The sequence below is a fragment of the Trachemys scripta genome, chromosome 2 (genome assembly GCF_013100865.1).
Source record: "Trachemys scripta elegans isolate TJP31775 chromosome 2, CAS_Tse_1.0, whole genome shotgun sequence".
Lineage (NCBI taxonomy): Eukaryota > Metazoa > Chordata > Testudines > Emydidae > Trachemys > Trachemys scripta.
The window spans coordinates 91,299,532-91,321,241 of NC_048299.1; the positions used below are offsets into that span (position 1 = coordinate 91,299,532).

The 21,710-nt window shown below is 40.0% G+C and overlaps 1 protein-coding gene across 4 annotated transcripts in view; it reads right to left on the bottom strand.

The window, feature by feature from the left end:
• Positions 1 to 740: 740 nt before the first annotated feature.
• GLI3 (GLI family zinc finger 3) overlaps positions 741 to 21,710 on the bottom strand; it is a 258,797-nt gene continuing 237,827 nt past the window's right edge. For 3 of the 4 annotated variants that reach the window (XM_034761252.1, XM_034761251.1, XM_034761253.1), the window contains 5 exons: positions 19,566 to 19,715; positions 18,795 to 18,959; positions 16,382 to 16,672; positions 9,818 to 10,145; positions 741 to 8,563 (listed from right to left, as the gene is read on the bottom strand). In XM_034761252.1, the coding sequence (XP_034617143.1) occupies positions 6,273 to 8,563; positions 9,818 to 10,145; positions 16,382 to 16,672; positions 18,795 to 18,959; positions 19,566 to 19,715 (3,225 nt within the window). In that variant the 3' untranslated portion in view covers positions 741 to 6,272. The remainder of the gene's footprint in view (positions 8,564 to 9,817; positions 10,146 to 16,381; positions 16,673 to 18,794; positions 18,960 to 19,565; positions 19,716 to 21,710) is intronic. The other variant, XM_034761254.1, reaches the window with a different exon arrangement.

Genomic DNA, 21,710 nt, shown 5'->3' on the forward strand with positions numbered 1-21,710 from the left:
CCATGTAGTGGTCAGTACCAGATGCTTCAGAGGAGGGTGCAAAAAAAAAATAAAAATCCATAGTTGACATTTATGGAACCTGCCCAAGGGAGATGTCTCTTCCTAACCTCCATTCCCACACTTCCCCTTAGTCAGTGGTTGGTTTATCCCTTGAATAAGACTACTTGTGGAATAAAGTACTACTCAACAAAAAGGTGTCAGAATGTAGCCCTATATATTTGTATAGCACTTTGATCTGACTGAGACCTCTAAGAACTATCATTATATAAATTAATATTTTATTATTCTCTCTAATGTAGCTACTAAATGTCTAATCCTTATTTGACTACTATTGATACTGTCTTGTGGTGGTGAGTTCCACATGTCACTTACGTGCTATGCACAAAAAGCATTTTCTTTTAGCCATTTTAAATTTGTTGCATTTTCAATTTAATCGACTAGCCTTTTTCTTGTATTGAGAGAGAGGGCAATTAGGAATGCTACATTTTATCCCTGTGTGAGTATTTTAAAATGTAGATGAAATAGTTTTAGCCACAAGGTATGCTTTGGAGTAACCCAGCCCATCATTCCAACATAAAAGGAAACATGCATCAGAAGAACCCGCCAACTGATACATGATCAGAAATTACACCTAGAAGAAGATCAACAGAAAGCAGAGAGATGGTAAGTATTTAAACAAACAGGGCTCCCTTCCTATCATCCACCACAGAGACATTTTTAAAAAGCTGCAAGCTAAGAACTTCAGTACAAAGGTTTTGTTTTTATTGACATTGTAAGAAACATTTTTTCTTTGTTACAAAAGAGCTAAGTGGTTCTGAAAGCAGAAGTACAGTTTATATGTACACAGTGCTACAGACCCTTCAGATCGATCTAAGGCTCGGGAAACATCAGATCATAACTGTAGGTTTATCAAATGAAGACCACTAAGGCCTATTACATCCGAACACTATTCCTACTGTAGGTAAATGTATTTACACATTAAAAAAAAAAGATTACAAGTTTTATAAAAATCTAAAAAAAAAAAGTGAAAAATGAACACTTTTATCTTACACATCTGCAGGATTGACAACGGTAAATTTTTAATAGAGGACATTCTATCAATTCAAGAACAATAACACATGAATACCAGAGGTTTACAAGACATTTCAGACGCTATTAACAGTGGTATGTGCTATTAGCTGAATGGTACGCACAGCCTTATAGCTAAAATTTGGCAATAGTTCTTGGTCCCTCTCTTTTACAGGATCAACACAAAATAAGGCACATACATCGAAACATTGTTGTTTAGTAGGACAAGCCATAGTGTAACATGGGCAGATTAACTATTATTCTGCCCGTTTCATCTTAAAAATGAAAGAAACAAAGTCAACCTTAAATGCAAGTACCATTTTAGGAGCTTGCCTAGAAGGAGATTAAAATTCCACACTGCTATTGGGATAGCCAAGTCCACAGTGCTTGAAATCAAACCCATTCTGGACTTCTCCTTCGCTGCCTCCAAAAGTACCTGTCATACATCCAACTGTACCTGATGGATGCAACTGAACATACAGGAGGGCACAAGCAGGTCTTCCATTTTGGCAAAAGGAAATCCAAACCAGAGCAATGCTCTTAAAGACAAACAAGGAGGGAAGCTGAAGGGACCAAAAAGCTCTATTAAAGGTCAGGCTGGAGAGAAGACACACACATGGATTTTTAGCATGACAGAGCTTCCACTGCTATTCTTATGGACAGTGGCTGCCATTAAATACCACATTTACCACTTTACAGTAATTGGGGAGGGAGGGCACAGAGTCCGGCTGCCAACTTCCCTTGAAATACTAACTGGTGTGGCAAAAAGGGCTAATATGATTATTGGATGTTTAAGCAAAGGAGTAGGAATGGGGAGGTGAGCTTTTCCCCCCTCTGTATTTGACATTGATGCAATCAATACTAAGGTATTATATATAGTTCTGGTGCCCATGGTTTAAAAAAGAGGTTGAAAAATTGGCGAGAGTGAAGAAAAGAGCCACAATAGTTATTTGAGGGCTGGAGAAAATGCCACACAGTGAGAGATTTAAAGAGTTCAATCCATTCTACTTATCAAAAAGAAGACACGTAAGGACTTGCATACAGTGTGTAAGGACCTGCATGAGGAGAAACTACTGGATACCAGAGGGCTCTTTAATCTAGCAGAGAAAGGCATTACAAGCCCAAAGGGTGACAAATTAGCCATAACTTTTTAACAGGAGAGTGCTTAACCAGTAGAACAAACTACCAAGGGAAATGGTGGCTCCTCCATCTCTTGCTGTTGTCAACCCAACAATGCTTTCTGAGAGCTTTGCTTTAGCCAAACGCAAACACAAGTTATTGGGCTCAAGCAAGGGGTAACTGGATGAAAATTAATAGCCTGTAATTTACAGGAGATCAGACTAGCTTATCTAATTGGCCCTTCTCCTGGAAAAATCTATGAAACACATTTTTACTTAGTTGTCAAATGTGCTAATTAATAATGGATTATCTCATATCCAAAAGTTAAAAGCAAGAATTAAACAAGAATATTTACAGGCTGGCTCCAAGAGAGATTTCCCCAAGCCATCGACTCCAACACTAGTCACACTTTATATTAAGGTTCCATCCATAAATAGTCTATAAATGATTAATATATATTTTAACAATCAGCCACTTGTTTGTTGCTTGTGACTATGGCGATATGGCCTATTGGATAGGACACTGGACAGGGTAGACATTGGTTCTGTTTCCCGCCTAGGCCAATGGCTTGCTGGATGACCTTGGCCAAGTCACTTCAGCACCTTGTGTCTCAGTTTCCCCCTCTGTAAAACGGGGATAATGAAACTGACATCATTTGTAAAATGCTTTGAGACCTACTGTGAAAAGCACTATATACAAGTGAGGCATCATTATTATTGTAACCAGCTGTAATACCTTCTGCTTATGATCTTCCATAACATATACCACTCATGTCTGTAACATGTTTTTAACAGCTATTCATGATTTACTAACCCTTTCTAAGTGGAACTCCTTCCCCAGTAAATTTAAAGCATGACCAACAGCACTAAACAGCTATCTTTCACTTCCCAGGGAAAGAAGACAGGCCTCCCAGGGTGCCTGGGAGGCCATCAAAGGGCCAGAGGAAAGTGCATTCTAGCATGGAGGACCTCCTCACCAAGAATGCTTTGTGATCAACACCCTCTTTTTAACCCAGTGGACTGTTTTAGTTTCTCAGCTGATTGGTCCTGCTCTGGGGGTGTCACATGAGGAGACGGGTAAGCTCTAATTAGGGTACCATGATATCTTCTAAGCCCCTAAGTAAAAGATGACACCTGGAGCAGTAAATATTGTGATTTAATGGTACGCAGTGTAATTCTGTTGTGTCTCAGTGTCACTGAAGATTGTTGATAACCCTTAAAGAACTGGCCAGTTTATAGCTGCTTAATACTAGGAAACATACTGTTTTCTAAGGGCTCTCCAGGGCCACTCTGCTGAGAATGAGGGATGTTATCCAGCCACGAAGATGCAAGTCTTGACTCACACTGTGAGATTTGACCTGCTGGCTCTCTTCCCTAGCCATAGTGCCTGCAATTCCAGTGCAACCTGCGTCCCTTGTTACTGATTCCCACCAATGGCAGGGAAGCAACAGGGGCAATGGTTTGCATAGGGATTGCAGGAAGCATGGTTTGAAAGGAAACCAGCATGGAACAGTGGGAATGGGAAATGGCAGAGGGAGGAAAAGCCAATGAACAGGACCTTGATAGGCAGAACCCGTTTAAGCCCCCAAGCAGGAATATTTTGGGGTCCCTCCCCACTACTGTAAAACAGGCATGTTCTTATGATAAAAAATGAATATAGGGCCTCCCCCATGAACTGCTCATGGCCCTAAGAAATTTCTCAGTCTGCTTATGCTCAGTGTCAGCTCTGTAATGCTTGTTACAGCTGTGCGGAAAGACAAGGAAGGTAGGATCTGAGCAAGGAAGGATGTAAGGCTACTGCCGAAGGGCCTTATTCTTTCTGGAGTATTTAAATTTCTTGTTCTCTGGCTTTCCCTTGCAAAACATCTCAAATGTGAGTTACTTAGAACACAGTACCACACACTGTAATGAGCATATACACTATTCCAACACTGGCTCCCTGTTACGTTGCATACTGATTTAGAAATTCCGCCTTGGACTTTTATGGCGCTGAGTGGAGTGGCCCATTATACTGGATTGAGACAGCTTCTGTTCACACATATTCACAAGAGATCTAAGTCAGCTGGGTTTTATTTTACTCTGAATGCAGCTGAGTAACAACAATAACACAGGCTTTAAGTATGTGGAACTCACACCCTAAAGTTATGCTAGACTTTAAAGTGGGCTCCTATTCTCACTAACATTTAACTAAATGCTTCCTCAACAAATCTACTACTTGTGGGTGAAATTCACACATGTACAGCAGGAGAGGCATAAACGTTAGGCCTCATTTAAGATCTCTGTAAGCATTCAAAATAGGTTTTCAATTAGACTTATGCAGGGGATAGACCTTGTATAGGTCTTCTGCACAGGGGTTAATTTTACCTTCAAGAGTTCAGGACTCACTCCTGCATCTATGAGAGCTTTGCCTGTGCTAGGGGGAGCAGGAATAGGCCCTAAATTACAAAATGTGCTGTGATACCTAGCAACATAATGGGCCAAATTCTGTACTCAATTACCTCAGTGTAAACCTGGCATAACTCCACTGAAATCAATGGTGTTAGTTCAGATTTGTGCTGGTGTGACAAAGCAGAGCCAGTGAAAGGAATCAAAATGAGAGGGAAGCTGGTGCCAAGGATTTCGTTTGCATTTTTAGCTTTAGCTAAGACTCCTTACCAGGATATAATTTCTTTATTGACACTTCCTTTGTTTATTTTTTTAAATCAGAAGTTTAGATTTTAAAATGTTAAAAGTAAAAAAAAAAAAAAAAAAAAAGTGCTTTGGGAATGTATTAAACACCCTTGTGATCGCCGAGAACCAATGGGGCCCATTGGATCAATGCGATTGTAAAGATCTTTTTTTCTTAGATTCATGATTCTTCTCAAGTTGTTACTGTGTAGTATGTCAATAGGAGTTTACATATTTAATTAAAAATATGTACTCTGCCGCAAATGAATAGTGACGATTTATACTAAACTCTATGAAAGAGCAATTATTCTGAGGACAAAGAGTAGCTGATTTTAAAACCTCCAACTGAATTAAAATGACATTGGGCTACCTTATGGACTTAGGCCCAGAGCCTCAAAGGTATTTAGGCACTTAACTCTCATTAAAATCAATGGGAGTAAGGCACCCAAATACCTTTGAGCATCTGGACCTTAGTGCTTGTTTCTGCACTCACTAAAGCAAATGGCAAAACTTCCATTAGTTTCAATAGTGCAGAACGAGGCACTAACCACGTATACAATTTTATTACAAAAATTAATGCTGTATTTGATGAAGAGTATAAAAAATACCCAAATCACTAGACATCCATTTATTTTTGTTCTCCTCTTGTCGAATAACGTCTGAAAAAAATGTAGACCAAATTCTGCTAAATATGTGAATTGTGTTCACAAAGGGATTTTTAAACCCTCCAAAAGGGGGTTGTCATAGAAACGGTACAGTTTCGGCTCAACAGTTGAAGTGCAAGGTCTGTGTATGTGGGCGTGTGTACATACACACAGACTCATTTGGGACAAAAAAGTTTGATGCTTTTTCATTTCTTTTTGCACAAGCCCCAGATATCTTTTGCCACACAATTAGGGGTACATGATCAGGGAGCAGTATGAGTAGATTTGTTCGTAGATTGGCTGTCCACCTTACAGCAATGCATTCACAGAAGCTCTCTTTACTCACTGTATGTACTCTGTATATCATGCCTAGTTGTTTTGTGCCTACATAAATAAAAACATTGGCAACAATCATACAAGACTGTGTTTCCTTTGAGTAAAAGAAAATTGCAAAGTCATTTCATTAGACCTTCCTTTAAAAAACAAAACAAAACATGCACTTCACACGTTTACATTGGTTTACAATAAAAAAAGAAAAAAGTATACAGACATTTAAAAAAAGAGAGAGAGGAGTGGGTCTAACAATACTGATTCAAAACCGAAATGGAAGACAGTTTCTCCCTAGAACACTTTAGGGTTTTCAGAGTCCTTATTCCATAAAAGGAATATACTTGAAACACATCCCATTTAGGTGAGATGAGATTGCTAAAATACATACACAACTAAAAAATGAGTCACTTTTTATCGGTTATCTCCTAAGTTTTTTTCCCCATGTCTATTGCATAACAGCAAGAAACTTGCTTTCTTCTGCAAGTGAGGTCAACAAAGAACTCATGTCCCCAATAGCCATGTTTGTTGTGCTCACAGGCATAGCTGGGAATGTAAGAGACGCTCGGGGAGTGGTGAGGCGTGAAGAATTGTGTGAGAGATTCTGAATGATACTCGGACTCAGGGCTCCTGAAATTAAGCTGGCATGGTCCTCATCATCTATGATAGCATCAAAATCAATCTGCACACCTTCTAGGCTGTTGCTGTCAATGCTGTCAACTGTGCTTGTCACCTGGTTAGCCCCTGGGGAAAGAAGCTCAGACGAATTTGGAATACCAGTCCCCTGCAGCAGGCAGTTAGCTTCCGAAATAGAGAAAGAACCTGTTTTCATAGCTTGCTGAGTAAAGCCCATGGATTGGTCATATAACTGACCAGAGTAATTCTGCATATTAGAGCAGAACTGTTGTGATTGACCTTGCATCTCCATCTTAATGCCATTTACCCTGTATGTCTGGTTTGCATCACTTATAAATCCTTGCTGTTGTGCCAGGTTGTTTCTCAGCATGTTTTGCCGTCTGTTGCCTCCATAGTTGGCACATGGCTGGTAACTCTTTGTCACCACCAAACCTGATTGCTGATTTCCAATGTTGTGAGACATTGGTGGAGAACTCTGTGGCCCTTGACAAAGGCTCATTTGTGAGGTAGGACTAACCTGCCCTAACATCATTTGATTGGTTTGATTGACTCCCTGATAATGAATGCCTTCCCCTATTGGCTGATTCTGCAGGTATTCCTGTTCTATCGTATTTCTACTCTGCATCCCATTAGCCATACTGACAGATTGCTCACCTGGCACCATGGGATGGCCAAAGTTTTGCTGACTCTTGTTTATTAGCATGCTGTTGTTCCTCAACTTCTGCCCTTGAATCACTATGCCACAGGAACTGTCCATTGCCCCAGAAATCATTGGTTGTCTGGTGATGCTTTCACCATATGGCTGTGCCTTATTTGCCTGCATGTTGAAAGAGTTACTGGTGGTGTTGTTGCTGATAATCATGTTCTGATGTAAACTGTAAGAGCTGCTGTTTTCCACAAGATGTTGATAGCCATTTTGTTGGCCCATACCATTTCTCTCCAGGTTCTGCTGCTGGACCATCATATTGTTATATAGTCCAAAAGCTCGAGTTTGTTGGATTGCTGAGCGTGGACCACATTTCATTTTTGAAGGAGACAAGTCAGAACTTCCTGAGCTTACTTCATTCCACTGGATTGGCAGGTCGCTTTTGTTTGCTTCAGAGCTGGTCTGTTGACTGTTTGGTGAAGGGGCCTGGTGAAAGTTGTTATTCCCTATTGCTGACCCGTGAGGCACTTTGTTATTGTCCAGGACATCGTTTGGCAAATGGTCATACATGCTTTGGTTCTGGGAATTCAAATACTGAACCACATCATCTGGCAAGAGATCCTCATCATTTAGACCACCATCCGCTTCCATGGTAGCAGCCTCCATGGTAACATTCTCACTGATACTCGGAGGACATGGGGAGTAGGTGTTACGGAACAGGCCGCCATCAGAGCGGGTATAGTTCTGAAGAATAAAGTTTCGCTTTTCCATAGATGGAGGCAAAACAGGAGGGTTAAAGCTATTAAGACTGTTGAATCGCTGGACTCTAGGCAGAGAAAGGTTGTCGGAAACCATTCTTACTGGATCACTGGCTCTCCTTGTCCCATTTCCCAGCACATCATGAGCCAGAAAATGCCTCCTGTTATAACTATTTGCCCCACCATCACTACATCTACGAGGAGCATTTACTGGAGGCAGAGGAGATACTCCAGACTCCCTGCAATCACCCAACAGTGCCATCCTTGTTTTGAGGCTCATCCTCTCCATGTTAGGCAGTGGAGTTGGTGGGGGTCCACCAGTAGCTGCTGCATATTTAGCTTTCAGCCTGTATTGCTGGGCTGGGGTGAGGCTGAGTAGGCTTGGCAGGCCATCACACTGACTCACTTCACTGGATCGCCTGGAGGCATCAGTCGAGATGGGGTCATAGGAGTCGGCGACACTCATGTTCTGAGGCCTTCCCTCAGCTTGGGAAGCATCACTGGATCTCCGACTGGAAAAGCAAGGTGAAATTCCAGAGGACCTACGGCTACTCAAGTAGGCGGAACTAATTGTGCTGGTGCTGCTGTCCCTCCTGTTCAGCATGTTTAACACTGTGATGTCCATACTTGAAATTTCGTTTCTGTTGGGTAGAATAGTCATGGATCCTCCTAAACTGCAGCTGCTGCTTGACTGGATACCTGATGGTAAAATTCACAGATAAATGAATATTAATCAGGACCAACTGTAGAAAACGCTTAGAGTCTGAGACAAGTAACAGGCATTTCAAGGAAATACCCATATGATTCTAGGAAGTCAAGACCGTTTTCTAATCAGAAGTAGGGCTAAATAGCACTCTTGTATAGGGGCTCACAGATTCAAGAACATAATTTCAATGTGAGCCCCAACACATCCTCAGTTGTCATCCAGTGTAGTTCCATCGACTAAAATGGAGCTACTCTGATTGACACCGACTAGAGAAATAGGTTTCCCATATTCTTAAAAAAAGCTTTTTAGATTTTTGTAACTAATTGAACTGGCATTCATGTGATAATCTAAGTCTAGACGGCAAAATATACAAATTGGAAATTAGAGTAATTTTTAAAGAATTCTTTCATATTTGCATGTTATTTAAAACAACTGCAAAACATCTTTCCCAGTTCCTCCTTTTAATAAACATAATGTAAGCATCATCATCACCTTTATGTCATTCCTTTTCTTGAATGCACTTCACAAACTATGTACATATAATACCACAGATATGCAGTCACTACTAGGGTGGACAGCAGCAGCCAACTGGTTCACAGTAGGTTGCCCAAAGTATTGGGAGGAGAAATATTGCCCAAGGGCACCAAGTCAAACCCAATCTCTTGTAGAAAGTGCTATGGAATCTTTAGGGTCCAGCACGCCTCCATGTGATTCATGTACGAAACTATACATGCATTTTTCGAGCATTATCATCTCCACGTGCAACTATCAGTGCATTTGCAAATAGAGACCATGTTAAAGCCCACTTCAAAATGAAGTCTATGACAACTATGCAAAGCAGATAGGATCTGAGGTTTAAAGGCCTCACTTGAAAGAATACCACACAATAAACTGCATGGTATTTAATTTCTCTACCTTAGAAGGATGCAGGGCTAAAATGATGCTGTGAATCGAATGTTTGGTTCCAGGGAATCTAAGTATTTCAAGCATGATAATCACACCACCAATATTCACTTCCAGGAATATAAACTATGGGATTACCAATTTCTACCAGTATAGTACAATTTCTAATTTAAACGGAAAATATATATATATTGAAAAATTTAGGTGTCTTACAGCTCCTAGGTAAGTAGAACTCCCACTGAATTTCATGAGTTGTACAGTTCGTGTAAGTCCTGAAACATCAAGCCCTAAGAGGACGAATTTAAAGAATGAAAGTACGATTAATCCAGTTATGCATATCTCACCATTTCCTATGAGAGGTGGCAAGGTTGGGGCTTTTGAAGGTGGAATGGGATTCAGTCTTGGAAGCACTCCATTAACTTGTTTCAACCTTTCTAATTTGACTTGCTCCATCCATTTGGTCCCTGTCATGTTCCTTCTGGCCTGTAAGCCAAGTGCTGTGGTTGCTGTGGAAATGGTAGAGTCCATGATTGGGGTTTCATCAATGACACTGAGGTCTCCTACACTACCTCCACTGGTCAGATTAAGCTCGATCCCATGGTTGGAATAGTTGCTGATGGGGGACTGTTCGCTGCTGCATGTAGACTGACCACCAGGGCTTGGCTGAGATGTCTGTTGGAGTGAAATAAGAAATGAATGATAATTAGGATTAGGCAAAGAATGCTAATGAATTGATTTCAATGTACCTCATGAACAGATATTATTCCACATTGAGTCAAAGGAAAACAAATGAACCTAAAAGCTAGGCTTAAACAGATGACAATGATCTTTGATTAAAGGCTTTCTGGTACATGACTACTTGACTTTTAACCACACTGAAAACTATTGAGAACCCCTCCTCCCCCAGTGTTAAAATTTATCTCAGCATCTTACTAACAGAGAATACATTAAATCTATATTACGCTATTCATCGGAAAAGATCCCAGAACAATTAAATTACTTTACAGGTTTCATATATATCCTGTATCCAATTACAGGATACATTTTATTATTACTATTACTCGTATTATTGTGTTGCCTAGGAGCCCGCAGTCATGGACCACGACCAAATTTAGATAATTTGAAAGTAATTACCCAAATTGGAATTTGACCAAGACACCGGGGCTAACTTATAGTGCTAGGCTTGCAAAAAAACAACAACCATCCAAAAACATTGGGCTTTTTTAAAAAAAGTATAGAGGCAAAGAATTTGAAGTATTTGATAATATTCAAGAAGTACAGATGCACTGTTCCAAGCATTTGAGGGTTTAAACTTTGGCATATAATGAGAAATGAAAAAAATGTCAATGTAAAAATATTATAACTTAATATCAGCTTTATCTCAGCACCCTTGGACCACGATTTCTGACTGGCCACAGGTAGTAAGGACCTCAGCTTTATGTCCCATATGAGTAAAATAGGTGCTGTTGTTCTAAAGTCAAGTCATCTGTCACACTGCAGTGCAGGACTCTGAATGCAGATACAGTTCTGCATGCTTCAGCTGGGAGCAGACTCTGGTTTCAATGGGGTTGGATGGACATAAAGTTAGAATAAAACAACATATTTGCTGATTACAAGTTCTCTTTGCATTAATGAAAAGAACAAAACATCATATGGAAGACTCCAGCAGCACACTCAAATGTAACACCTTCTCAGTACTATGTCTGCATTGGAGCTGGATGTGTAATTTCCAGCCCCAGTAGATATACCCGTGCTAGCTCTGATCGAGGCAGCATGCTAAAAATAGAAGCGATGTCGCAGTGGTGAGTGTACCAGGACAGGCTAACCACCTCAAGTGCGTACACAGGTTTCAGGCGGAATTGCACTTGGGGCAGCTAGCCTGTTGCAGCTACCACACTGCTATTTTTAGCATGTTAACTTGATAAGAGCTAGCGCAGGTATGTCAACCTGGGCTGGAAATTACACCTTCAGATCCAGTATAGACGTATCCTCACTGGGAAGATAGCCATCTACTGAATCAAAATTTTCACTTTCTTGGAGATCTCCCAGACTTGTGACACGATCACCGCCCAAAGTGATATTCTACAAGGGGCATTGACCTGCCACAACTCCATCTTCTCTTTTAAACAAACAGGTAAGACCAATGCTCTGAAATGTTTATTTTATTGTAGTGGTATTCTTGCGGCTGTAAAATACAGGGTCTTTGAAGTACTCAAGAGCATCTTCCCTACATGAATGAGAAAATTATTGGGGGGGGGGGGAGAGAAGGAGAGAGCGGGAGGGCAGGGTTCTTTAGGAGTAATACTTCATTCTAGGATGCACCAGTTAGCGATTATAACCACAGATCTGTATGACATGCAAAATCATTTTGCTTCCAAGAACAGTTTCATAAACACATATCTATTTTATTATTTTACTTTTAGGCTTTTGCATTTTCAGTCACCATGTGATCTTCGTGCAAACTCTTGTCCAGGACGGCTAACTAGAATTTTGTAGTTATCAGTGATGTCTTTGCATTCTAACAACAAAGTGAATAAAGATACAAGCCTGTGCCAGAGTGGTGGCTTAGTGTGACTGTGATGAATATTTGGGTGTAATAATAATTTTAATTATTTCTAATATCAATGATAATGCTTGTAATTTATAAGTCCACATGGAATGTGGTACACTTCCAAATCTTGGTCACTGCAGATTTGGTGAGGGCACTAAAGAATAAATGTTATCTGGGAGCAGTGAGCTTGCACCCATTGTACGAGAGTTAAATAAAGAATGCTAATGATCAGAAGCCTGTTCTTGTAGCCACACAAATTGGTCAAAATGAGTCAGAAGTAGAGAAAATGATCATGGGAATATATCTCTATAGATATGTATATACATAAATATGATATATACAAACAAATGCATCTGGAACTATTTCACAAGCGTAATCTAGCTATTTCACATGCCAAGTGTTTTGCAAAATGTTCATTACACATATGTGGAAATGTATCTGATGGAATGCTTCTTACTAAATAAAAGAATGATTTGACAAGAAGCAAAAGACTAAAAAAAGAAAAAATGTTGTAATGAAAAAAGTTGAGATGTTTAAATCCCCTCACCTTATTACCCACTGTCCTTAGGAAGTTAGAACAAGACATTTAAGAGCATTAGACAGAAGAAACATTGGATTAGTAGAAAAACAAGGGACATATCTTAACTCATATAGCAATGAAAACCAAGAAAAGAAGGACAACTACATTACATTTTAATCACCTATTTGTAGAGCTGATTCACAGTGGGAAATATGCAATACCATTCATAAAAAACTAACTTGTTTTAAGGCCCAGTCCTGCAAAGCTTTACTCACGTTAGTGCCTCTTACTCAACTAGTTTCATTAATAGCAGTGGACTACTCACCTAAGTAAGAGTGGCAGGAATGACTTGGGCCCGCAGAGCTTAATGTAATATCTACTAACGTCAACAGACGACTGCCTTTTGACTACAGTGAGAGTTACACTGGACCCTTGGAGTATTATTAACTGAAAACTATTACCTAATTTGGGTTTGAAGTGGTAAACCTTAGTCATGGAGTAACTCCTACCCTGGTAGGTATTGAAGCTACTAAGCAGAGTTAGGATTATGTGAGTAGAGACTGAAGGATCTGGCTTTTTATTCCCCAATGGATTGGCGTGAAGATATTGTGAATCCAGATATGGCAGAGAATGAGTTAACTTTTTTATCTAGTTCTATCCCCCTTGAGAGAAGGGTGCACTAGAGATAGTTACTTAGAGAAAATATTTCATTATTTAATAGATCTAGTAAAAAATGAAAACACCTAACAAACATCAACTCAAAATTACAACGTTATTTTTGTTCCCCTGGTTTAAAAAAAACCAGCCCCTGCTTCCCCCCCCCCCCCCCCCCTTGTCCTTTATTTGAATTCTTTTCACAATCATTTTTATTGCAATTTTTATTTTCAATTTTTTTTTCTGTTTTCTTCCACACTCTTTTGATCTTGTTTCCCCATTTCCACCCACTTTTTCTTTTTTCTATTTTGATGTTGGAAGGGGGCAGGGAAAACAGATAAGCAATAAACTAAAAACCAGAAAAAAGCTACATTTTTCATTTTTCAATTTAGTTCAAAAGTAGAAAATTTAAAAAAAAAATCTGTGAAAATTTTCCGTTCGGAGAAAAGGCAATTTTTGATGAAACCATTTTTTGTTTGAAAAATGCATACCAAAATTTAGTAGCTGAACTTGGAGGGCTTACATCTGTCAAACCACACCTCCATTTTGGCTGATCCAATTCTGTGATTGCAGTGAACAACAATAATAATAATAATTAATAATAAATACCTAGCTCTTAAACAGTGCTTTTCATCGATAGATAATGAATTGCGAGGGGAAAACAGGAATAAACTATGGACACAAAATAGCGGGGGCAGGTAACTATGGGGCCATGTTGTTCTCCCAATAAGGGGGTCTGGTTTGAAAACTAGAGCCACGGAGCATGTCTACACAAACAATTAGACTCTGGGAAGCTGCGGGGGTGCTAGCCTGCTGCAGCCACACAAGCCTGCTGCACTCTAACTGCCCTCGTGCACCCTGTTGATATGAGCTAGCAGTTTGTTAGAGCACTTTGATCCAATCCTCTTTGAAATGGGACTATTTCAAAGCATATTAATGAACTGTCAATGCGCACCCAGCAGAGTGCTCATGGACAGCTGGTCCACATCAAACTAGTGAGGGGAAGATTCACAACCCCGCTTGCCACAGTCCAATTGTTCATGTAGACAAGCCCTAACAGTAAGACCTTGATCCTGCATTGTAATCTACACAAGCAAACTGCTGCATCCATGTGGAGCTCCTTGATTTTTCCATGCAACAGTCTGTGCAGATCGCAATGAAGGTCTGGGAAATAAATGTTGGCATTTATTATTGATTCATCCCTCCTCCCATTAGCCAAGAAAATAATTCCCCATCATTAGTTAACATGTAAAGGGAAGGAAAGTTAAAAATCATATAATATTCCAAAAGTCCCATTAAAGGAAAATCCCGGTGGAACCTTAACTATTGAGACATTTTAAGTATGCCCATAATATTGCATCTACAGGAAATTGGCTTTTATAGTGAATTCTGTAGAGTATCAGTTAATAAGACAACAATACTATACATCAAGAATCATGATTTTATATCTAAGGCCTGGTCTACACTGGGGGGGGATTGATCTAAGTTACGCAACTTCAGCTACGTGAATAATGTAGCTGAAGTCGATGTACTTAGATCGACTTACTGTGGTGTCTTCACAGTGGTGAGTCGACTGCTGCCGCTCCCCCGTCAACTCCGCCTGCGCCTCTCACCGAGCTGGAGTACAGAAGTCAATGGGAGAGCGCTCGGGGGGTCGATTTATCACGTCTAAACTAGACGCGATAAATCGATCCCGGTTGGATCGATCGCTGCCCGCCGATCTGGCAGGTAGTGTAGACATACCCTAAATCTGTTAACTTTTTTCTTCACACTTACAGACTTACAAGTATAGTCATAATAACGATGATGCTTAGCATTCATTATAGGTCACTTTAAACCTACAAAGCATTGAACAAACATTAATTAAGGCAGTGTTCCTGCAAACCCCTGTGATAGAGAGTAGTGCTTAAAAAGAAGAACAGGAGTACTTGTGGCACCTTAGAGACTAACAAATTTATTAGAGCATAAGCTTTCGTGGACTACAGCCCACTTCTTCGGATGCTTAGTACTTCTCACCATTCCCAAGGACTGCCAGTAAGCTGTATGCTTGGTACTAAGAGCCTGCAGAACAGGTTCTTATGAAAATGATCCTGCTCCCATTGAAGTTAATCACAAACTTCCTGTTGACTTCAAAAGCAGAAGCAATGGCCCCTAAACTATAAACACATGTTGTATTTCTGTAGTACTGGCTAGTCTTTTACACATATTGTCCTGATTTTCAAGGGTGAGGAATCCCCAAAGCTCCCACTGACTTCTGTAGATTTTTGAGTGCTCAGCATTACTGAAAATCACAGCCACCATTTACATAATAGTTAGTTACTTGTATCATGTGTAACTGGTTAAATGCACTCTTTGGGCTGGACCCTCTGTTAGCATAAATTGGCATAGTTTGGATGGCTGGGCAGGAGATGCTCATGCTGCCTTAAGGACTTCTTAATTCTAAGGGTGTGTATATATACATGCAAGCATAGCAAAGTGTACTATACTTAGCCTGCAATGCTAACAAACACTGGCCTACAAGGACCAGATCCTCAAAGGTATTTAAATGCCTAATTCCCATTGATAGATTTGATATGCTGAGTCCAAGTGCTTTGGTTTATTAGTTGGTAGGAGTCAGCTGGTCTAGTGAAACAGTGCCTGCTTTTTATAGACTTGGGGACTTTTTTTTAAAAGGATTAAAATGCTCCAGGAAATTAATTGCACAAACCTATATGAAAGCGAAATTAAGTATACACAACTAAACACCGAGGAAATGTGAAAGTTGAGTTTGAACACACAACATTGGCTCTGCCCCCTTGCATGCATATATTTGGTATTACCTGTGGATTCATAATCAAATATCTTAGATAAATGTGTACCTAAGTTTGTAGAGAAAAAATGTTTCATGCTTTCAGATAGAATATGCAATCACATAATTAAAGACTATGGCCTACATTTTCAAGAGTGACTAGTGATTTTAGGTGCCTCAGTTTTAAGGTGCTGAACTTGAGAGACGTTAAAGGAGTCAGATTTTCAGAACTTAGTATTTTCTGAAAATCAGGCGCCTTTAAAGTTCTGTTTGTTACTGTTTTTAAAAGCATTTAAAATATATATGATTTTGTAAAAAAAACTAGTGCACTGAAGTTTATTAACAAATAATGATAATAGAGAGGAAGAAACAAAGCAGCACAGTATGTTGCATACCATTGGTTTTTCTGACTTGACAGCTTTCACTTGGAGGCATTCTTCCCGCTTTGAGGTAGTGTTGCTGAGGTCCTTTTGCTCGCCAATTGCACCCTGAGTCTGCTGGCCTGGTGATCTGGATTGAGAATGGCTGCCTGGGTCTCTTGGTGGTGGAGGCCTTGGATGAATATCTCCACGCTGCTTCTTGGTGACATGTGCCTCGGGGCCATGCACAGTCTTCACGTGTTTCCGGAGAGAACTGGGGTCTGTGTAGCGCTTTGTGCAGCCTGGTATCTTGCAAACATATGGTTTCTGCCAGATCAGGTGGGAAGAAAGGCTGAGGTTAGATTTGGTTTCCTTGTAGGATTCCTAAGAGTTCCTTTGAGTGCAGTAAGTGTAACAATTATACTCTTCCACAGTGAATGCATTAATAAAGTGATGACATTGTGAAACTGTCTCAGCATTGACCACACCTAATAAAATCTATTCCTCTTCCTTGGCTTTGAAGGGAGCACAATGCACATTATTGCTACATATGTAACAAAGTAAGAACACAGACAGATCCTCAGCTGGAGTAAATTGCCATAACTCAGGGGTTCTCAAATTGGGGGTCGGGACCCCTTAGGAGGTCGCGAGGTTATTACATGGGGGGTCGCAAGCCTCCATCCCAAACCCCACTTTTCCTCCAACATTTATAATAGTGTTAAATATGTTTTAAATGTAGAAGGGGGGGTCGCACTCAGTGGCTTGCTATGTGAAAGGGGTCACCAGTACAAAAGTTTGAGAACCTCTGCCATAACTCCATTGAAGTCAACGAAGCTACAACAATGTACTCCAGCTGAAGAGCGACTCCATGGGATTTACCATATTGGATCAGATCACTGGTTTATCTAATTCTGCATCCTGCCTCTGGGTGGTCCAGTACCTAATGCTTGAAATTCAGAGGAAAGCAAAATCCTTCTATGATGCACTGGACCAATTATTGAGGGGGGAATTCATACATCATCCCCTACAGGCCATCAGTTTAAATGCCTAAGCATGGGATTTGATGACCATCATCATTCTGATCTAGCATAACTATAACTATTATTCGAGGTCATAAATTTATCAGCTCTTCTTTAAATCCAGTGAAGTCAATAGAGCTACATCAGTTTACACCAGCTGAGGGTCTGGTTCTATAGCATCAGCGCACTTCATTGTGAAGTACATTTCTGGTAAGATTTGGGGTTTATTTGTTTGCTCGATTTTGTTGTTGCAATGTAAGAAAGTGATGTTCCATCGATGATGATAACTAAATTTAGTGATTGACTGTTGAATATTCAACCTAGAGCTTAAAAAGCAGAGCAAAGCATCCAGATCAAAAACACACCTTGTTTGTGCCTCATATTGCTATGACGGGATGGACAAATTGATTCCAACCCAAAGCTTAGATCAGGTATTGGACAGATTTAGGTAAATCTCCTACCCCCGATCTTTGTAATAATTTACCATTAAATCTGCCATTATGTATCAGCAAGTCTAGAAGTTTGCAGAACACATGCATCCAGGTTTAAGCTGAGTATGGAGCTGTGCAATGCTGTCTGGGTCACCTGTGACCCACAGATGCTACAGCGACCGCAAAATTTTGAAGAGAATGCTAGTCCTAGTGAATTGCTGTGACGGATGTGGTGGGAAATCACCAAAGAAAGATGAGCTTGGTTTGGAAATGGAGGGAGATTGTGGGAGAAGAGGAACCACAGGTTCCAAGCCATGCAATCAGCCAGAATGCTAATTTCTCTACAAGGCCTAGAGGGGAACAGACTGAGGAGAAGGGAAGAATGAGATATAGGGAAGAATCTAGTTGAAAGGGAAAGAGAGAGGGGTAGGGAGAAGAACTCAGAAGTTTGGAAAGCCACGCCCCTCAAGATTCTTCCACATTTACCAATAGCAGCTGAAGAAGCTAAAGCCCAATCCTGCTGCATCTCTAGCAAGATGCGAAACCCCTGCTTAGCTCCCATTCACTTTGTGAGTAGTCGATGGTGCTCGGCAACGTATAGGATCAGACTCCAAATAAACTCCTGGCAGAGTTAACGCTGTTCCTGACTAGCCAGCAGATGTCACTATAGAACAACAATAGGAGGCTTAAAACTCTCCTTGGGAGCTGAGTGTCCTCTCCACTTTGGGGAGCGAGAAAATTATTACTGGATTGCAGCCCTTTCACTGGTAACCACACAAAGTCTCCATTAGATCAGCCAGCCAGTCCCCTTCTTTGATTCTTGATAAAATGACAAGGAGCCTCTTTAGATCACCATGCTGTTAAAATGATTTACTGTCGTTAACTTACCTATTTCATGTTTCTTGAGGATTTTTGTGTCTGCATTCCACAATACATTCTTTTGACAGCAGTATGTCTGTGGGCAGCCAGGGCCCTTTCACTGCCTGGGTGCTTGCTTACCTCATTGGAATGAGTCCTGTTTTGGTGCTTGGCTCGATCGGAGGCATTAGAGAATGCTTTGTTGCAGCCCTCATGCTCACACACATATGGTTTCTCTCCAGTGTGAGATCTCAAGTGGGTTTTCAAGTTTTCTAGTCTGGAGTAGGCCTTTGTACAACCTTCAAACTGGAGACAACATGCACATCGGGATTATTCTACACACTTGGACTTGGAGAAAAATTAAACCAATAAAAAATCCCCAGATATCTCAAAGACTAGAAGCTTTCCAAATCCTATGAGATGGAGGGTTTCTTTTCTTTCATTTAAATATGGCACAATTCCTCAATAAAGTATTTCCAGCACCATGTAAAACAGCTATTATAAGAGAAAAAAACCTGCATAGTAACAATACGTTCATGTTTGTTTCAACACTAAAATCCATTACACAGTCACTAATATTTTGGGGTCAGGACTAGGATCCAGATACTCCTCAGTGAGGGAAAGTGATTTTAAACACACATGGAAATGCCTCTGCATTATTTAACAATGCGCTACTTTAGGGATTCATCAGACGATTTAGTGGATGAACTGGGCTTAATTCTACCCTATCTTGTACTGTACAAAGTGGAGAGATGATGTTACCAAGCTGATGTGGTGCTGTTGGCCCAAACATTCTGCACAGGTCTAAAACAGCTATCCAAAAGGCAAGACAGTGGAGAATCAGTCCCATTGTGCTCTTCAAGTGATCCTATCCACCGTGGGATAGCCTGGAACTCAGTGTTGTTTACTCACAGTGCATTTGTGTGGCTTTTCCCCTGTGTGTCTCCTCATGTGTACCACCAACATATACTGGGCTTTGAACGGCTTCTGCTCCCGGGAACAATCCAGCCATCGGCACACAAACTCCTTCTTCTCTCCATGTATATGATCATTGTTTATATGCTACATAGGGACAAAACAATATTACAGTTTAACTCCTGGATGATCTGGTAGTTCCTTCTGGCCTTAAGCTGTATGACTCTCTATTGCTCCCGTTTAAGACTTGTTTTTATTAAAATATTCATATTATGATAGCGCCCAGGAACCTCAGAAGAAAAAAACACATAGAACAAAAAGACAGTCCCTGCAAAGAGTTTACAATCTAAGTAAATTCAAGGCCCCATCCAAAGCCCATTACAGTCAATGAGAGGCATTCCACTGACATCAACAAGCCTAGGGCATACAAAAATATTAAGTTGATCATGAGTTTATTGAAATTTTACTTAGGACTCAATTTACCTTACTCATGTTGAGTAATACTTACTCACACCAATGGAGTCTCATTTACATGCTACTCTACATAAGTAAGGGTTGCAAAAGCAGGCCTCTATTTGACTTCATGCTAATGTAAGTTTTTCATACAACATTTTTTTTTTCAGGGGATATGTCCTCCAAATAAAAAAGTCAATTTAACTGATTAATTGAATTTCAAACCACCCATTCTGACTCACTCCATATTTCCAGCATTTTCTTAAAAGTGGGTGTATTTATTTCATGTATGCCTGGAAAATATTACACACGGCAATGATTAAAAAAAACCAAACAAACCCTAATCGAAGTGGAGTTCACGCCAACCCAGACTTCTTTTGCCTTTTTGTAATATAGTTCGTCCCTCGTTAAATAGCTTGCCTCAAAGGCTAAGTCTTAAATATGGCCCTCCAAAACACTTGTGCAGCTGTCATTATGGTCAGTGGGAAATGTGTGAGGTGTCCAAAGGCAGAATTTGGTTCTATGACTTTTGCTTGTTCCAAAAGGTAACTTGTGCTGTTCCACTCAGCAAGGTAACACATTTAAGTACATGCTTAAGTTTTCATCAAGTGCTCGGATGGAGTGCTGAATCAGGACCCACAAAAAAATCGAATTTAGAAAAAGATTAATTGTTCAAATTCTTTGCTCAGATTTTAAGAAAAAGCACCCTAGACTGGGATTTTCAAATAGGAATGAATTTCAATGGGATTTGGTTGCCTAACTCTACTGGACTTTCTTTGAAAATCCCAGCCTTCATACACTTTGTCATTACAGTTCTTCAATTGTTTTTGCAGGCTTCCAAAACAGTCATCATTTCCCAGCTTTACCACTAGGTGGCCTTCTGTCTCAGAAAATGCAATTCTTTCTATTAAGGTAAGAATATAAACTATTTCCAGAGTTTAAACTTGATCTTAGTATAGAGATGAAATCAGTATCTGCTCCATAAGTAGCTCACAGAAAAGTCAGACATACAGAAAGTCAGTAGTTCATACTGGAGCACAAAAAGATAATCCTATTTTTTTAAAGTCCTGAAAACAATTAGAAAACCATATAAAATCACTTATGTTCACAATTATACAGTATCCCCATGGCAAACAGATGTGGGTTTCCTATAAAAGATGACTGTTCTTTTTCTGTTTTCTAAGCTTTATTACCATTTCTTAAAAGTTATGATGGTGCACACAGCATCTGAACAGAACAGATGTGCTGGACAATGTACAACATTTAATCTTTAAACGTTTATGTTTCAAATGCATATCTCTGTAGTCCATTCATATTACATGAGCCTGTACCAAAAAAGTACAGATGGTCAGTATTTTGAAACTGAATCAGAACAGTACAGAGAGGTTTATGTGCACTCCTATTTCCCGAAAGAAAAAAAAAGTGACTGTACAAAACTCATTGGCCAATACTCATAACTATTGGCCAAGCCTTCCAGTAAATAAAATGGTGCATCAGCTGGATAAAGCTACATGGGATGCAAACTAACAACTGGTGAATGTTACACAAGTTGAATTCCATCTGATTTCAATAGAGACCAGCAGTTAATTTTGTTCTCGTTTCAACTACAACAGCATCATTTTACCTACACAATCAGGCAGTGTGCAAAACTTGTTAGTTTTGCCTACATAGCAATTATAAAATCTGACT